The 19,843-nt window shown below is 31.6% G+C and overlaps 1 protein-coding gene across 2 annotated transcripts in view; it reads left to right on the top strand.

Annotated features, from left to right (window-relative positions):
* Nucleotides 1-16,337, top strand: part of LOC140054231 (zinc finger-containing ubiquitin peptidase 1-like) — a 38,838-nt gene extending 22,501 nt beyond the window's left edge. For both annotated transcript variants that reach the window (XM_072099152.1, XM_072099151.1), the window contains exon 8: nucleotides 15,290-16,337. In XM_072099152.1, the coding sequence (XP_071955253.1) occupies nucleotides 15,290-15,325 (36 nt within the window). In that variant the 3' untranslated portion in view covers nucleotides 15,326-16,337. The remainder of the gene's footprint in view (nucleotides 1-15,289) is intronic.
* The last annotated feature ends 3,506 nt before the right edge of the window (nucleotides 16,338-19,843 follow it).

Here is a 19,843-nt window from a genome sequence, read left to right as displayed (position 1 = left end):
TGGGAGGAATGGTAAACTGCAGACACTTCTATTTTATATCTTTATTTTTCCATTTTCCAATTATTATTTTCTGCAATTTACCCATATTCTTTGATGAATAATGTTTGAAAGTAGGTTGACATTAAATACAGTAATAAGTAATTACCTTAAGATCAAAGGTGGATACAAACCCATCTCACATAAATGTATATAATGTAGTATAGTGTCTCCATGGTTGTATTTTCGTCAGTGTGTCTCTGCGTTGTTTTAGCGATTTCCAAATTTGATGTCCAGCTTGACGCGTAACCAGTAACACTAACAACAATATTTCGTCATTGTCATTAATGTCAGTCAATTACATCGTACATGTCCAAGACAATGAAATAAATCAACAATAATCAATATTTTAACTTCCTTAATAATTTTTTTATTTTCTAATCAATATATCGGTTCAAATGCCTGCATACTCTTATACTCTGTCATTCTTCAATACCAAATTTGTAATAACATTAATAACATTAATTTTAAAAATACTGCACTTTAATTAACTTTTCTTAGTATACAACAATACAACATTAATTACGGTGAACTAGACTTTTTTAAAATCCAGGAATAAATGAATAAAGATTAAAAACATTCAATATCAAACAGTACTATCTATCTGTCAAGATTTACTAACAAATGTTTTTGTTTAATACGTTTTTTAATTTTCATGATATTTTTATTCACTTATTCTACAAATCTATATAAATTACTTTATGCATTATATCAAGTTATTATTCAAAGCGTTTTAAATGTTTAAAAATTGTTAACAATCTTGCAAAAAAACGTTTGGTTGTGCTACAATATAAACAATATCATTTAACAGTTTGTGGACATAATATTCAACCTTTAACCTTTTTCGTTTTTGATCTTGAAAATTAGCCAAAAATATGCTTAACCTACTGGTATACTAAAAGCACCATTTAAACAAGGTATTTATATTTAGGCTTCTATTACGTTTAAAATTAAAGGTTATAAAATGCATGAAATATTATAGATGTTGACATGCATTTGAAAGTATAAACATAAATCAGATACATTATAATAAGTCAATGGCATGGAGTGATGTAATCTCCAGTTATGCGACGGTATTAAAATGTTTATCTTCTATACATCGTCACTTTTTCTCCTCTTCTCATCCTCAATTTGGGTACCAAACACATCTGAAATGGTTTTCCTCTTTTTCTTGGTCGCATCATCTACTCGAATTGACACTTAAAAATTTTCTGTAAAAGTCACCAGTGTATTTTATACTATTACAGTTTTTTCTGCAAGTGTTTTCAAGTTCGTTTATTGTTCACTTGTTTCGATGACCGTGTGTCAAGCGCCATCCTGCACAGCGTTGATTCGCATGTGAAACGTCTTCCAGCTCGTCATCTTTACTCTTGCTTTCCCAGACTTTCTTGTCAGATTTTTTTCGTAGCGAAGAGAACAAACCTTGTTTTGGGAGGTGGGAATCTTTTTCATCGCATTTCTTGTCCTTCCTGTGTCCGTGCGTCAACAGCCATCCTGCACATGGTAAGTTAACGTGCGCAATATCTTCGGTTGGCTGCAGCATCATGACAGCTGATTTTTCTTGTTTGGATTCCAATACTCTAGGCTTCATTATGAATTTAAGTGTTCTTGTCAAAGATAATGTAAGAAAAATACCTTTCTTTTCTGTTTACTGCAGAATTCTAGCACTGTGCTTCAGTAACTTGAATGTTTATTTACTCAGCTTGGTTGATGCCTTTAAAAACAGCAGTTTTCACCACAAAATGTTTTTATCAAAATGTATGTTCTCACACTGCAAGTAAAGCTTGAAATTAGCAATGCAGGGATGCCACAGCTCTTTTATAGCCACAGCTGATCATTTCGCAATAGCAACAGCAGCTTGTCTCTGATTGGTCAGTGTCAATACACTCATCCAACCACAAAGGGTTTCCCAAAGCCCTTTGTATGGTAATTATAAGCGTCCCCTTTGTTGGTAAACTATGATCTCACTGTTACTGGCCTCAACTTGAATTTACAATTGTAAATTTGATGAGCATAACAACTATAAATAATGATAGTATATTTCCAAGCTGGTTTCTAGTTCTAAAAATAGACTATTGACAAGCTAGGTTACTAGTGGAAGGCTTTTCCATAATGCTTGCAATCCAGGGCATTGAAATTGAAGTAATTATTATAAACAGATTGTAGCGCCCTCCTCCACTGATCACGCCACTTTTGTTGATCAGCTGTAATGTGTGATGTCAATAACCTTGCCTATTATAATAATGTGTACAGTAATTTGATTTAGCCAGTGTGAATTGCACTGTTTGTCCATGGGCCATTTGACACTATACAAAACCAGGATATCACATTAATACAATGTTCTTATTTTATATATTTAGTAACCATTTTCCATGTTTTTTTCATTTCATATAAATTGATAAATACATATTTTAAGGTAAGATAATAAATTTAAAAAGTGAAAGAAAATGAAACCCCCACCCCCTAAACTAAGTTTTATGTATTATTTTACTTTAGAAAAGTACAAAGAAAATATAAAAATATTTATTGTGTTTATGATTGATAATGATTTAAAATCAGTGCCTATTTGTCCATTGAAGATATGATATGGTCATCAGGTGCAGATTTTGGAGTGGAGGGGGAGAGGATGTCGTCAGCTAAACAGGCTGTAGCCCTGCCCCCGCCACTTCCTAGTCCTGAATCTGCACCAGGTCATGTGTTTTGATCCAAACTTCACATAGAAAATAACAACAAAATATCAATATTAATATTGTCGATAATATATTTCATATTATATAAATTATCTCATGCAAATTGTCAATAAATTCTGAAAGTTTTTTAAAGAATTGGATGAGATTTCAGGCTTTAAGTGTGAGAGTATGAGTCCAATGCATGAGACTTGGATGGTAGTATGCGAAAAATCTTTTCTAGATCTTCTAAATTTGTGTTGTTTTATTTTCGGGATTTAATAACCTTGATGAATTGTTAATGACATCAATTATTTAAATCAATGTCAGATGCAAGGTCGAATATTATAGTTTGGGTTTGTTCAGACCAACTATTATTGAACAATCATGGTTTATACACAAATCATGATTAAATTAATTTGAATAATTAATGTCAAAATAACAACACTGTGATGTTAACCTTCAAAATAATTATCTTTTAAATCTCACTTATTATTTTGTTGGTTGGCGAAATTGTACTTATATATATCCTCCTAATAACCACAAAAATTTGAATAATAAGAATTATTAATGCATGCAAATTGATGTATAAATTTTAGTTACATAATTGTTTGAACAATATATCATTCAAAATATAGAACAAAGTACAGTGCTGCAATACATGATATGGTACGGAACATGTGCCTTTATTTTAATAATATTTAATTTTTTAATAATTCCTCTTTAAACAAGAAATATTTTTTTACAAAAAACGCTGCTCGCTTATTGAAAAATATTTTTTATTTCAAATGTTTTTGAATGTGTCATTTTATTGTCACATAATAGTTATTTTACCTGAAAAAATGTAATTTAAAGCAACAAATACTTAAATTGTCTGTCAGACAATGGTTTTTGGGTTTCTTTTCTTTTTTTATATGTGAATAAATATTATTTTTTTGTTACAGAAGTGAATACTCAATTTCTGTCACTTTAGTTAATTTTATTGCTAAGGTCAAATCTGGGGGTCACTTCATCACCCTAGATATTTCAATTATGAAGTATCCTATTACAAACACAAACTTTAATGGACTGTTTCGATAATAATTCAATGAATATCTGACAGTGAATATACCTGAAATGCTTAGGGATTTGTAATTTTAGCATGACATGTCCTAATAGACTCTTTCCCAGACGTTTTTTGGGTCTACTGTAGCAGCTGGAATCAATAAATCATAGTGGAGTTTCCATTTTAACAAAACTGTCTGTCCTTAGAACTATAACTGCTGCTTGCTTTAGCTTCTGATTGAGTAGTCCTAATGGGACGTAGCGGGCTAGAGCAGCAGCGTGAAAAAAATAAAGGAGTTTTTTTTTTCTTGAATATTTACTTGAAACAAGGCCAAGTCGGAATGCCTTAAATGCAAATTGATGAAATGATACCTTTACGTCCCTGGGAATGGGGTTGTATATTTTTAATTTCATTAATATTATTAAGTATATATTTTTAGGTAATAGTTCATTTTGATTTTACCTATTCCCTACAATAATTCAGTGCTGCAAAATACTTTATGGTCAATAGACCTATTTAATGACAAAGGTGAACATGGAAAAATACAGAAAACAATAAACAACCCTGGACAGCTTCGTCCAGGCCAGTCTTAATTACATCTATTGTTATTTTATATAGCTTGCAAGACGTAGAGTATTTATTGATTTTTGTCTTCCAATAGCATCCAATACGTCTCATCCAACCATATTTCGACATAGGTAATTCAATTGATGTAAAAATAATGAATAATAAATTTTCCTTTGCATAATAAGTATCACGCCATCGCATCACTTTCTCGTAAGCAGCAATCAGCTGATCAGGTTTTTTTTCTTTTGAAAATGACTAAAAATAGTACGGTTGAAATATATCTAAGATTATATTTTTGAAATTATATCAAATTTATTGTTTATTGTTGAAATATATAAATAAAATAATAAATTTCATAGTTCTCACAATGATATATATTTATAAAATATTATATATTTACAAGTATTACTGTAATCCACCGTTTCCTCATATCTTAAGGCCCATTTACACTGGGATGAAAATGATTAACTGATAATTAACAGATTAAGTTCCTGTGAAAACAGGGTTTAACCGATTCCGCTCGAGCTCGAGAAAAAATAACCGATAATTATCTTTTTAAAATCAGATAATTATTGGATAAATGCAATAATTTTTAACCTTTGCCCTGAAGGGCAAATTATTGCGTTGTGATTGGATCTTTCGTTGTTCGTCAATGTCAAATCATGCGCACTTTATTTTTTTAAATAATTATCTGATTGGCTAAAAAATCCAATAATTTGTTATGGCTGTGGAAACACAGCCTTATTTGCAACCATATTATAGATAGTTCTATTATTGACATTATTAACATGGAGGTAGATGTTCTCCATTGTTATAGGTTAGCCTATGTTGATCTTCTTCTTTTCAGTTGGGTGAGTGGCCGAGCGGTTAAGACAGTGGAACCGCAATTACGTAGCCATAACATCGGCATGGGTTCGAGGCTCACTCACTCCATGGTTCTGGTGGTAGAACGAGTCTTCTCGGATAAGGACTATAAACCGTAGGTCCAGTGTACACATCTAGCTCGTGTGCACTTTAAAGAACCTAGTACATCTTTCGAGACGAGTAGGGGGTTACCCCGGTGTATTAGTACATCACAGCCACTGATCACCAACTGGGCCCTCTGGGAGACCAGTCTTTGACTGAAGAGGTTACCCAGTATAAATATATATTTCAATTCAATTCTATGAAATTACAAAGAAGTTGAACTTGGTTAATGACATACATATACATTTATTTTACTTTGTATTGTATGTTACTGTGGTAATTATGAGGATGTAAATATGGTTGTTTTATGATTCTGTTACAGATCTCTTAACATCTCAATTCAGAGTGTAATTTTATATGCAACATGATGTTAGACCAACATTATATACTGTATATAATATTGAGTATTTAGTAGTATTTTTTGCTTTAGGATATGGACTTTGAATCCTAAATCACTGTGCATTAACAACATTAATTTTCAACATTCTATTTTAAAAACATATACCATTGTTTTAAGCTAACTAACAAGTTTGACAAAAAAAAGATGTGCCCAAATATGATAGTGATGCCCAAATACGTTAGTGATATGCCCAAATATGTTAGTGATATGCCCAGATATGGTAGTGATATGCCCAGATATGATAGTGATATGCCCAGATATGGTAGTGATATGCCCAGATATGGTAGTGATATGCCCAGATATGGTAGTGATATGCCCAGATATGGTAGTGATATGCCCAGATATGGTAGTGATATGCCCAGATATGGTAGTGATATGCCCAGATGGTAGTGATATGCCCAGATATGGTAGTGATATGCCCAGATATGGTAGTGATATGCCCAGATATGGTAGTGATATGCCCAGATATGGTAGTTATATGCCCATATATGGTAGTTATATGCCCAGATATGGTAATAATGTATCCATATATGGGCATATCACTTTTGATAGTGTAGACAGAGCTTTATATTACTGTATTTATCAGCATTGAACATTGAGTGTAAAACCCCTTTAAACATTATTTTTCTTCGTTTAAATTAAATATTTTTTTGATTTTTTTTATCCTTCAAAAAAACTAATTTCCAGTTTAATAATAACCATTGATTATTATTTTATTTCTATAAATAATAAATTATGTATTTTAGAATACTGATGCAATAGTGCATTACATATTCTGATGCAATAATGCATTACATAGTCTGATGCAATAGTATAAACCAGATCCTACTGGTATCTGCTTAGGCAATACTTATTATAGACTGCTGATTTTAATTAGCTAGTCTTAGTATGTGATCATTAATTTTAAATGTCTATGCAACTTGATTTTTATACAGTCTCTATTTTAACAAGAAATATTTCTTACAAAAAACGCTGCTCGCTTATTGAAAAATATTTTTTATTTCAAATGTTTTTGAATGTGTCATTTTATTGTCACATAATAGTTATTTTACCTGAAAAAAATTTAATTTAAAGCAACAAATACTTAAATTGTCTGTCAGACAATGGTTTTTGGGTTTCTTTTCTTTTTTTATATGTGAATAAATATTATTTTTTTGTTACAGAAGTGAATACTCAATTTCTGTCACTTTAGTTAATTTTATTGCTAAGGTCAAATCTGGGGGTCACTTCATCACCCTAGATATTTCAATTATGAAGTATCCTATTACAAACACAAACTTTAATGGACTGTTTCGATAATAATTCAATGAATATCTGACAGTGAATATACCAGAAATGCTTAGGGATTTGTAATTTTAGCATGACATGTCCTAATAGACTCTTTCCCAGACGTTTTTTTTGGGTCTACTGTAGCAGCTGGAATCAATAAATCATAGTGGAGTTTCCATTTTCACAAAACTGTCTGTCCTTAGAACTATAACTGCTGCTGGCTTTAGCTTCTGATTGAGTAGTCCTAATGGGACGTAGCGGGCTAGAGCAGCAGCGTGAAAACAAATCTTCATGCTAGCACTCAATTAAACTAAACCTTGAGTATAGATTATGTACTCATCTAAACTAAGCTAGAATTGGTTATATAATACAGTTAACTCTTGTAAAACTGGAAACTCTCCCAAAACCAGACTTTTCTTGAGGTCCATAAAGGTCCAAAGTTATTTGGAATTTACCATAATTTGTGGAAAACAAGACATACTACATACAGCCAGCATCACCTCCCGTTTTTTTAACTTTAGTTGTTAGCATGTATGATAATTTTACCTATGTCCCATTTTACCTATATCCCATCTTCAAACCTTTCTCAAACATATTTCAGTCATTCTGTCATATAAACACAGAGAGAAAGAAAGACAAACAGCAATGGCGACAAACAGCAATGGCAACAAACATTTTTACCAGTGTAGCAAGTCAAATGCTACAAATATTTGCACCTTATTTCTATGCATGGTATAGCTGGCTAAAAACGCATTATAGAACTATGTTTCCTATTCCAAATTCAAATTAATCAGCAGCAGATGTCTACAGTAACAACTAAATTAATTTTTTTAAATGAAAATGTTTCCTGGGAGTGAAAGAGGAAAACCAACAGGGAACTGAATCACTATGGAATAGTTGTTAAAAAAAAACCCAAAACAATAATGCATATTATGTGATATAGGGTTAGTATGTTTAAACCTCTGTCTACACTGTCAAACTTTATGTGACAAAAAATTGTATATCCATATATGGACATGATGATGTCATATCACTACCATATTTGTCAAACTAGTTTGATAGTGTAGACAGAGCTTTATGCTGATCTCTTTTTTGTTATTAGTCACGTGCTAATGTTCATGAGTAATGTTATCGCCATATAATTCATGTTCTATGACCATCTGTGCACATGAATCCATTTTGTTTCAATGACTCACTGTGTATTTTGACCATCATGGTTAAATTATGTTGTTTCCAGTCATGTTGTATTCTGTATGTTTTCAGCTGTGCAATAGTCGCTGATGAATTATGTTATTCATTGCGTTCCAAGACAATGTTTTATGGGTCATTGACACCAATTCTTAATATTCATATTTAATAAAACAAATAATGTAAACAATTTGTATTTATACTTACTATAATTTATTAAATCTAGCCCATAACTACATTGTTAGTGTTATTATAAAATCATCTGTTTTAGCATAGTCACAGGGCTAACAATTTACTATTTTATCCACTAGAAAAATTCTCAGTTTGCTAGGGCGAATTTTGAACACTCATAAATACTTATTAATGTCTAAAGCTCTGTCTACACTATCAAACTTTTGTGAAAAAAAAAAAAGTGATTTGCTCATATATAGACATGATTATAGTATGTCACATCGCTACCATATTCGGACATATCACTCCCATATTTGGGCACATCACACTTTTGTTTGTCAAACTAGTTTTATAGTATAGACAGAGCTTAAGGTTTGCACTCTTTGTGTTGTATGTAGACCTCATATAGTTTTAGTACATTTTAGTGACAGGATATTTGTATTTGATGTTTGAAAATAAGCCAATTTTTTAAAAATTCATACAAAGGAATGAATCACAACGTGCAATATCTGAAGATTCTTGCGTAATGAATAAAAGTTTATGCGTTCTAATTTTGTGGTTTTTGTAAAATTCCAGACTAGACATTTGAAAAGATATTAGACAGAAGTTCCTCGCTGTTATTGTGGAATCAATTAGAAATCTATCAATAGTGTTTAATTTCATCATGTACAATGAATAGTTTTAGGTATCTGATTCCTGGTACTTGAATGTGTACAGTATCATAGACAAATTCTATGATACAGTAAAACATGTGTATCACATGTGATGCCTGTATCACTGTAGACACAATATATTAGTAGAATAAGTATTAGGAATTGAAGAACCCTACTATTTGCTTTTTATTAAGTAGTACACTCTAGTATTTCTTAATACTAAAGAAGAAACAACATTTTAGATATCTTTTACACGGATATATTTGTAAAAACTTTACTGTAATGTAAAAACCTACAGGATATTCTATGATTTGGTTTCTTAGAAAAGTGCAAAATCTTGCAAAATCTATACAAAAGCAAAAGGTCAATTAAAGTTCAAGCCCTATCAATAATTTTCAATTTAGAAATTTTCCATTCATCAGAATTGTTTGTGTTATTTTAAATAAAGTGGGAAAAACCTATATGTTGATAAACTAATAGAGTAGTTCTTTATGAAAAATAATTAATGAATTAACTAGTCTGTTTTGGTTCTAAACTTGTGACACCCCTCTCCTTATCATGATCCAATGTGATTGTGAGCCAGGGGGAAAAGGGAGAGGTCAAACAGTAGATGGTGGTAAGTGGTAAGGGGGAGGGGGGAAGATACTTTAATTACAAAAAATGACTCCCCCCCCCCCCCCCACCCTTTTTTTAAACCTTGCAAACAAATTGCGAGATTTAAATGTTGGTGGAAGCTGGCTACTCTATATCCCTTCTTGCACTTAAACTGGTACTTTATATTACTGTATACCAGTACTTTATATTATCGATTTTATTGATGCTGTTACAGAATGACGACAAGATAATGTTTTAGACCTACAGTATAGACAATAGTAAGAAACATACTCATTTCTAAGCCTGTAGCCATCCTGTCTTGAAATAGTATATTCACATATTTTCACAAAGAATGGGATATTTTTCATTTCACACTAAATTTAGCATTTGTTGAACAATGTATGCTTGCCTGAACAAGCCTTCACAATCACAATAACTATTTGTTTTTTGTTTGTTATTCATTAAGCTTTATAAATTTACATCTTTCATTGTATTAACAATCAATCAATCAATCAATCGTTCGATTTATATAGCGCCATTCCAACATTCATTGCTCATGGCGCTGTAAAAAAATCAGAAAAGGTGAGTTTTGAGTAGTGACTTAAAGTGACTCAATAATGATGTGTGTTTAAAATTCAATAGAATATGGAAATCCCTGTAATTGTAACAAAAGATTGCATCATTATGAACTTCTACTGTTATAAATTCTCTAGAACATATCAGTCTTCCTGTTCGGATTTTACTCTAAATCTAGAAATGAGGGATTTTCCTTTCATCCATTATATAAAGTATATTAAATTATTGGTTAAGAAAACAGTACAGACGTCTTTTGGGACACCCGATATCCAAGGGGCAGGCCTTGTCTTTTAAGGCGAGCGAGTGCGATCAGTCACCTAAGACACTCCTAAACCGCCCTTGAGTAGTGCGATTTACAACATGCTTAAATTTGGTAAACTTCTACACACCAAAATACAAACAGCACACCTACAGCATACCTGAATGTATTGAGGAGTGCAATTTGTAGCACACCTATCATTTCCATAAGACAAGGCTTGAAGGGGACACGTCTATTGAAATGAACAAGAAGCAGTACATTTTAACACAATGGCAAACCTCTATTAAGGGGACACTTTGTTGGGTCCCAAAGTTGTCCCCTTAATGGAGGTTCTTCTGTAGCAAACGCGACATCCCGTTTTAATAGAAATGTCATGATGTCAACCAACATGTTGCTTTACTCACTAACAGATATTGATTAACTTTATATCTATATTGTTTTAACTCTTAAATTGAACGTTTCTGCATGGAACTAAACAAAAATCAATTTAACATGCAAGAATGCACGAGAATGCATGGTGATCAGCTGATTAATTAGGACGTTCACATGGCGAGAATTACTGAGTGAATGATGTTGGCATTTCGCAATGCCTGATTGACTGTTTTGAATTACCAGCGAACTGGTTTTGTGGTCGTATGATTTTAATGTTCGCTATAGAGATGTTATATATTAATTACAAAAGGAGCTTTTAAACGCATTTGTGGTTATTCATGGGTTGCTGAATATTTAGGCTATTTACAATGGGATAGTCGAACATTTATTTATATACAGTACCATAGAAAAGCTTTTTGTATGATTAATATATGCTCAGAGCATATTGAATACGTCCACCTGTCCCTGATTGATTTTTAGGATGGATCTAAATCAATAGAATATTCATCATCAGATGAATTTAAGGATCACGCTAGTGGTTTACACTCAGTCACACCATAGAGAGGTTATATTGAATTTCCGTATTATGGTTTTTACTGTAGACTAGACAGCAATGGGCTTAGCATAATAGGAAAACATTTTGTCACAAATGGTGTATCATACCTGTACATAAGCTGGAGTCTACTTTTGGCACATATGGTGTATCATATCTCTACATAAGCTGGAGACTACTTTTGGCAAACATGGCATTTCATACCTTAAGCTGGAATCTTGTTTTTAAAAAAAAGAAGAAAAAAGCTGCTAATAGACCTATGTAAACAATAAAGAATTGTTTCAAGTTAATAAAGAGCAGATATAGCTACTTCCAGATCAGATCAGAGTGGGTTTTATCATCTGATCAAACACCTTTTTCAGTAAATATATTGAGATCTTATCTACATGGAAAAATGGGCTTTCAAACAGATTATGTGGTTGAATGTTCATCAGGCTATAATAATTTTGTTGTGATTTTAATGTTCTTGAAATCGGATATTAATAGTGAGGTCATGAAGATGTTATCTTTTTTACTATGTTTTCTTCTGATATTTAATTAAAAACCTTTCGTTGTCATGATAGGACTATGCAGCTATCGAGTCTGACAGACATTCTTCATCAGACCTACTAGTATAATTTATTTTTGTTTGCTTTTCTAGTACTTATATATTATTACAGTATAGTAAACAAGAGATATTTGTTACGAAAAATGCTGCTTGACTCATTTACAGTTTTAATTTTTTTGTTCTTCCTTCATTAAATTATGATTTTATTGATTTTCTATTTAATAAATTAAGAAACAGTGATTTATTATCATTTTGTTTAACAATCAGAAAAAATGTTGTGTACAATGTAAAATAGCCTTAAAATTTTGTTACGTCATTAGTTCATGTATTGGTATGGGCCATTCAACAGAAAATGTCACATGACTGAAAACAGCAGATGTTTTAATACTTTAAGACTCTATTTTTCCTGACGTGTTTATAGGGGATTAGGGGATGTGCGCATGCCCAGTCCGAGTTAACAAATTCCTATTTTTCAGCCTTTGTAACATAAATAGGTTCCGCATTGATACTATTTTGTAATGATTTCATCCTCTGGACTATAACTGCCAAAAGGCGTGGCGCGAAAATATAAGGATATAATTGTGTTAAATGCACTATAACATTTGATTAATAAAAAGAGGGGGGTGATGATAGCACTTTATAATTAATATGTTTTTGAAATACAAGGAAGCACTCGCGTAGTATAATATATTGTTGTTCTTAGTTATCTATGCGGAACAAAGTAGTTGGCCTAAAGATATACTTTATAAGTACTTCTTGTAATAAAAAGAAAATTTGGAAATTAGCCAGCGATAAAAAAAAATGTATGTTTATGATTATAACAGCAGCGATGTGAATCAACATTTTATAGTTTGGGATGGGATATAGTTTTTCTTGGTCATGATGCCTTGCAATCTCAACCAAAATCTTGTATTAAAGAAGATGTATTTTCCCCCTGATAAATAATTCTTAAAATTTTTGTTGAATTTTAATGTCACCAAAAATTTTATCTAAAAAAAATATATTTACCTGAAAAAACTGTAATTTAAAGCAAAAAATTGTTAAATTGGCTGCCAGCCAATGGGTTTTTGGTTGAATTTAAGAATTTTTTTGTCATTTTATAAGTGAAAACATTATTTTTGTTTGTTTTTTTTTCTACAAAAGTGATTAACTTTATTAAAACTACAAAATAACATATTTAAAATCTAATTTAATTAATCTTCATTTTTCATGTTTTTGGGGGACAATACATCTTTAAACAACAACAACAAGAACAACAACAGCAACAACAAGAATACTGTTTCCTACCCTAAAGCTCTGTCTACACTATCAAACTTTATGTGACAAAAAATGTGATGTACCTAAATATAAGAGTGATATGCACAAATATGGTAGTGATATACTCAAATATGGTAGTGATGTTATATCATCGTGTCCATATGCGCACATCACATTTTGTTGACACATAAAGTTTGTGAGTGGAGACAGAGCTTTAGTAATAAATCCTGCTTTTGAGAAGTGATACTCCCCAAGATTTAACTTTTCCTAAATGGTGCGATACACTTTACAAATTTATTTGTAGAAAATTCCTTTTTTATTAGTATACAACTCAATCACAGCTCAAGAAACGAGCCACAGTGGTGAGAGGGACAGTCAAATATGACAACAATATAAAAAGGTCGAAATTTGGCCATTTTTTGAAAAAATCCCTGTACTTTCAATGTATCCAATCATGTTAATATGCCAGTTTACAAAGTTGCTCCACTAGTCAGTATTAAGGTTTTATTTTATACTTTTTATGCAGTATTTTAAAAACTTATTTTTTTTTTTAATTATACCAAAACAAAAATTGATTAATTTTATTGCCATTGGAGTATAATTAGCTGCACTGTATTTTTAAAAAGATGTTCTCATTTATGTGGTTTTCATAAAATTTAAGTAATCAATTTTATATACTAATAATATTTTTAAACAGATACGGTGGCCAAATTGAGTAGTCACTACCAGTGGCGGATCCAGCATTATAGATTAGACGGCTAAATATTTCATAAATGGTAAAAACAATCCGTGAGGTTGCAGAAAAATACAAATAGTCATTATTTTATTTAAAAAAATTAAATTTTAGGGGGAGGGGAGAGGGGGGAGCCTAACTCCACGCCTGACTACCCTGAAGGCATTGCTTTCATCTGCTACTAGTTTACACTCTAGTTATATGATACCTCTATGGGGAGAGCTAGCACAAAGGTGTCAATTGTCAACGAGTTGACTGAGTACTGCCTACGTGCGTATTGTCAGTAATCCATTGATTTCATCTGATAACATAATCATTGTTTAACCTACAATCATGGAAAGAACATCAGTATAATGTACTTTCACTGTAATAAATATATTTGTGTAAACAAGATACAGTACCTGGTCACCCACATCATATCAAGGACCTCTCTCCTGATCACTCTCTAACTAATATTTGTGAATATTAAGCATTCTGGCAAATGTAATCCTAGTGTGCTGAATTTGTTAGACTTTAAGGCCCATTTACACAAGGACAATAACAATCGACGATAAATATATAAGCATGCATTTTTAAATTAGAAAGGTTTTCATTCTAGAACTTTAGGATAATCATTTATGCTGTCTTTGATGCATGAAAGTAATATTTTTAAAATTTCAATCAAATGACGTCATGGTAAATAAAAATAATAAAATCGTTGTATTGTCACGATATTATTGCTCTTACTAATAATGACATCATTTGATTGGACGTATGAAAATATCATTTTCATCAAAGGAAGCATAGATGGTTATTCTATAGTTCTAGAATGAAAAGTTTTTATATTTCTTTTGTTTTATGTATGAAAAATGCATATTTGTCTATTTATCGTCAATCGTTATCGTCCTAGTGTAAATGGGCCTTTAGAAAGTCTATTTTCACATTTGTGTCTATTCTAAAAAAGATATTTAAATTTTAAATCTTAAAAAGAGGTGCCATAATACTTTGTAAATATAATTGGAATGCCTTTTTTGTCGAAAATGGTTTTATAGTCGATTTTAGTTTGAAAAAGGAAAGTCAGCTTGCTTTTATTTCTTTTTTATTAGAATTTATAGTTGAATTTGTATGTATATTAATTTTATTTTATTACATTTATTATACAGTACATATTTAAACTTTAGCATCTAATAGTGCCTGTCTCACTACTTTACTTATACATTGCTTAGATTATAGAGGGGGTACTGTAGTTATAAAAAAAATCACTTAATATTCAAAACACTATATAGAGGGAGACATTTAATAAAAACCAATAACACAGGTTGTAATTAAACAATGTACTGTACATCCATAATATAAGTTAAGTCAAATATTTTTTGTTTGATTTTGCAAGTACTCCCCTCATATACTGACACACAATGAGCCATACAAACCTTTTTAACAATAATTTGTATTTTTCAGAGTATGAAGATCATAAAATCTGAACGAATTCCATAGGGCCGAAAGTATTAAGGAGTTTACCTCAAAAGTAATACCTTTATTTTATAGTTTACAATGTACTATGGTTAATAAAAATTAATTTTTATAGTAAGTGTTACTATGATAGTTTGATAGAAAATTAGTCTTAAGCTCTGTCTACACTAGCAAACTTTATGTGACAAAAAAATATGATATATATGGACATGATGATGTCATGTCACACCATATTTAAGCATATCACAATTTCATAAAGAGCTTTAGAACGTGGTTCAGTTTGATTTTTGTAAAAAAAAAAAAAATTATACACAAAATGTTGAAGTCTTCCATTTATAATCCTGGGTTCTGTTGAAGGAATCAAAATAACTATCATTTCCTAGCAAGAAACAGTTTGGGCGCCTACGTGGATGCCCTGCTTTTACAGAGTACAATCAATTAAAGCAATCTAACAACAGGATGCTGAGCTTTCGGAGATCAAAGTGTTTATCTGTGGCTGCGACATGATCAGTTCAGTGCTGCCTAGAATATGTACATAGTACAGTAATATTGGTATTTATTGCAGCCAGACATAAGATCAAAGGACTGTTATAAGTTCCTATCTTGACAAGGAGAGCTCAGTGTCCTGTTGGTAGACTGCCATGATGGTACGGAATCCAATAATCTTTCAATACATAATGTGTTATTATGATATTGTTTTGGATATTGTATCAAAGTGAAGATAAGGTGCTATCTATAGAAACTTGAAACACAATACTAACAGTAATTTCTTACTCAAAAAGACATTATAGGAAAATTTGAAATATGAAATGATATAACTAATGAAATAATTATGGTAATTTTTAGAGTTTATAAATTATAGATTAGTAGATATGTATATTCAATTCTGTTGTGTATGTACAAAATGTACTAATAGAGGGCGGTATAACGTTTTAAAAAGAATTGACCAATCAGAGTTGTTAAATGTAATTGTACGTGAACAAAATGATATGCAAGAATAGTTCTTCCTTATCTTGATACACGGAATAAACATAAAGCCTTTATTTTCTATTAACTTTGTTTCGAATGTTTATTTTAAATATCTGCAAGTTTTTTCGTTGTATTGTAATAAAATATAGACATGCATTTGTATTTAAATATTTTTTAAAACAAACCAATCGCCTGATGATATTAAAAATAACATAAAAATGCTAAAAAGTAACATGAATTATCATTGTACTAAATGTACGTTGTTCTTGTTGAAAGCAAGTATACACTATTATGTTTCTAATTACAGTATATAACAGAAAGTTTCTTGGTTAAACCATCACATTATGAACAAAAAATAATTTGAAAACCTTTGTTTATGTTACAAACTAACGTATGCATTATGCATTCAAGATGACTAGTCTGCTTAATATTGGTGAAAAGAGAAACTTTTGGCCCAGATGGCGTGTCATATCTATACTTGAGGTTTTCGCCAAAAAAAAATCAAAACACCCGCATAAAAACACAGAGAGAACATGTCTGATAAATGTCGCGCTCCAGAACTCTGTGATGGCGCTAGTTACTATTTGTCATGCATGAATAATCTGTAAAAATGATTATGTAATGCATACGTTATAAAATACTGCGTCGACGTGTTCCCATCGTTCATTTCTCGTACCGGCGGTGGATGCATTTTGCAACCGGCCATCGTTGTTAAATAAAGTACTACTGTGAGATGAGATGAGATGAGAATTTGATCAGAGAATACCATTTATAAATATTAATATAATATAGCGTAATTAAACGAAAATCATTTATTCCCGGAGTGTGATTTTAAATATGGAGAGACGTGTAAACAATACTGTACATTAAGTCTAATCTTTTGAATCTTATGAATTAGTGCATAATCAAAAGATTACACTTATGCGATCAACCTAAGCTTCTTTAATCAACATCGGAAATAAACGGAACAGACTATCCTTTTATTGTATTAGCATACTCTACCTGAACAATTCTACTGCCTCGAAGTATTTTTACAGACTGTAATTCATTTTAACAGCTTTACTGAACGCCCTTTCCAGCATTATTTAAAGAATGATTGGTTGTTTAAATTCATCTAACGCTGATTTGGAAAGTTTTAACTCGTTCGCGTATATGAATATATTTCTGAGCGTTGTTAGTATTATTGGAAATGGGCTAGTTTTGATCGTAATCTTCACTTTCAAGTTTCTGAGAAAACAAAACAATATTTTGATTATAAATCTTGAAATATGCTATTTTTCCACGAGCATAGCTGTCTTTGCTGCAAGCATTTATGATCTTACTTCTACGTTTGATGGAGTATCTGCTGTCTATGATACCGACACTAACTGTGTTATCGGTATGTTCCCTTTTAATGTGTGTAACAGCATAATAGTAACGACCATACTAACTAGTCTGTTTTGTGGAATTGAACGCTACATTGTGATCGTCTTGAGGCCCTACGGATACAAGGCCATCATCACTACTCGGCGATTGATATTTTGTGTCATCTTTACCTGGACCTTTCCATTCGTGTTTATAATATGTCCTACGTTAATTTTCGAGGACGATATTTTATGCACAATAATTACGTACTTTTTGGCAATAGCTCCACCGTGTGGTTCATTCGGAACTGCTTTGTTTTATACTCGGATAGATCATGTTGTTATGGAAGCAGAAAGGAACTGGAGGAGCACCAATGAATGCGCAAGACACATTGATAAAACTCATAGTTTCAAGTTGCATCGTCTGGCATCCGTGGTTTTGTTATTTACCTGTTTACCAATGCATTTCTTTTCTGGATTGTTTCTAATTACTTTATATTCACCGATGACTTTTTGCGGAAATCTTAAACTGTTCTTATCATTTGGCCAAATAGCTATATTTATTTTAAACATGGGTTTTATTGTTAATCCGATCATTTTTTGGGCGGACCATCGAGACTTTCGTAAAGGTCTTGCTAAACTTTGCTCATTTTAGCAAACGTATACTGTACTATATTAATGCGTTTACTTTAAAGCGTGGTTCCCACTAGGACGCAACACAACGTAACGCAGCGACGACGTATCGACGCAAAAAGTAATGCATTGCGTAATCGCAAGTGGGAACCGACGACGCACCATTGCTGTAAAAATCGCAGGTTTGATTTAACGCAGGTGGGGGCAAACACTGATTGGAAGGGCATTTTCTTACGTTGCGTAGATTGCGTTACTTTGCGTTGCAAGTGAGAACCAAGCTTTAGGCCTAGAAAGAAGAGAATGTTTTCTTTTTTGTTGATCCAATAGCTTGGATTGCTTTCTCAAGTATAGAGAGTGTAATCTTGGTTAGGCCCTACAGTCTGGCCACGACGTCACTTGAGAAAGAAAATAAATGTTTGCGACAGGCTGTTGTAAGTACCATTTTTAATACTTCCGATCTATTGGATCAACAAAATAGAAACATTATCTTTTATAAATATTAGGATCTAAATGAACTTCAAGATTTTAGAATAATATTGTAAATATTAAATGTCTTATGTACGTCATCATACGTTGACATAATTCCACACACAACACATTTATACATGTACACGGAGGATGCATATTTTAAAATGTGTCCTAATTATTTTTTTTTCATTTAATATTTGAAATTTGTCAGAGTGTACTGTATTTTGAAAACCTTCCATGATGTTGGTAAATTAACTACTACGTACAAAAAACCTGATTACGATTTTCTACACAAAATAGCTTTGAAGTGGAACTGTCCAAATTTGAATACGCTGTTTCGGATTATATTCGGATAAAAGAAAAGAATGTTTTAATTTCCCGTGTAAGTTTCAATTCTTTTATTCCATAAATACTACACCCAGATATTAAAAATTAATTGGAGGAGGAAATAAATAAGTATTTATTTCCTCCATAAGTATCAATTTCTTTATTTCTTAATTAGCACTATTGTTAAGTTGTCATTGTAGATATGATTGTACAAAGATCTACGTAATTCTTCAATCATATAAATAACATACCGGTAGTTAATATCCGGTTTGTGATCTGTTCATTTTGTAGTACTCGAAATATGATATCTGTGTAGCATCCCAATAGCCTATATTAACCTACCCATGTTTCCTTTTTTATCACTATCATGTCTCAGTCATTCTTGAAACGTGTCCTACAGGAGTGAACATTTCTCACCAATGTACATACTTGCATCTATTACCGTCTTAAACTTTTGATTATTAATTGGATTTGTTGACATCTTCGTTTTGGACACAGAATTGAACTAGTCAAATCATGAATCAGAGCGTTGATTACAATTATTCCAATAACGATTTTAAACTATATACTAACATGAATTCAGTAACTGTTATAGTTTTGAGCGTTTTAGACATAGTATCAAAACTCATATGTATGCTGTTGTTTATTTTATCGCGCAAGCTTTGGCAGAGGAAGTACATCTTGATTGGAAACTTGCAAATATCGTATTTAATTATGAGTATTTGCTTTTTTATAGCAAAAAGCTTTAACATTTCTGAATCAGAAGCCAGTGTTTCAGTCTTTCTTTTATTCGATGTAACTA

The sequence above is a fragment of the Antedon mediterranea genome, chromosome 7 (assembly GCF_964355755.1).
Source record: "Antedon mediterranea chromosome 7, ecAntMedi1.1, whole genome shotgun sequence".
In the NCBI taxonomy this organism is placed as follows: Eukaryota; Metazoa; Echinodermata; class Crinoidea; order Comatulida; family Antedonidae; genus Antedon; species Antedon mediterranea.
This window is presented reverse-complemented; position numbering and strand designations above follow the sequence as displayed.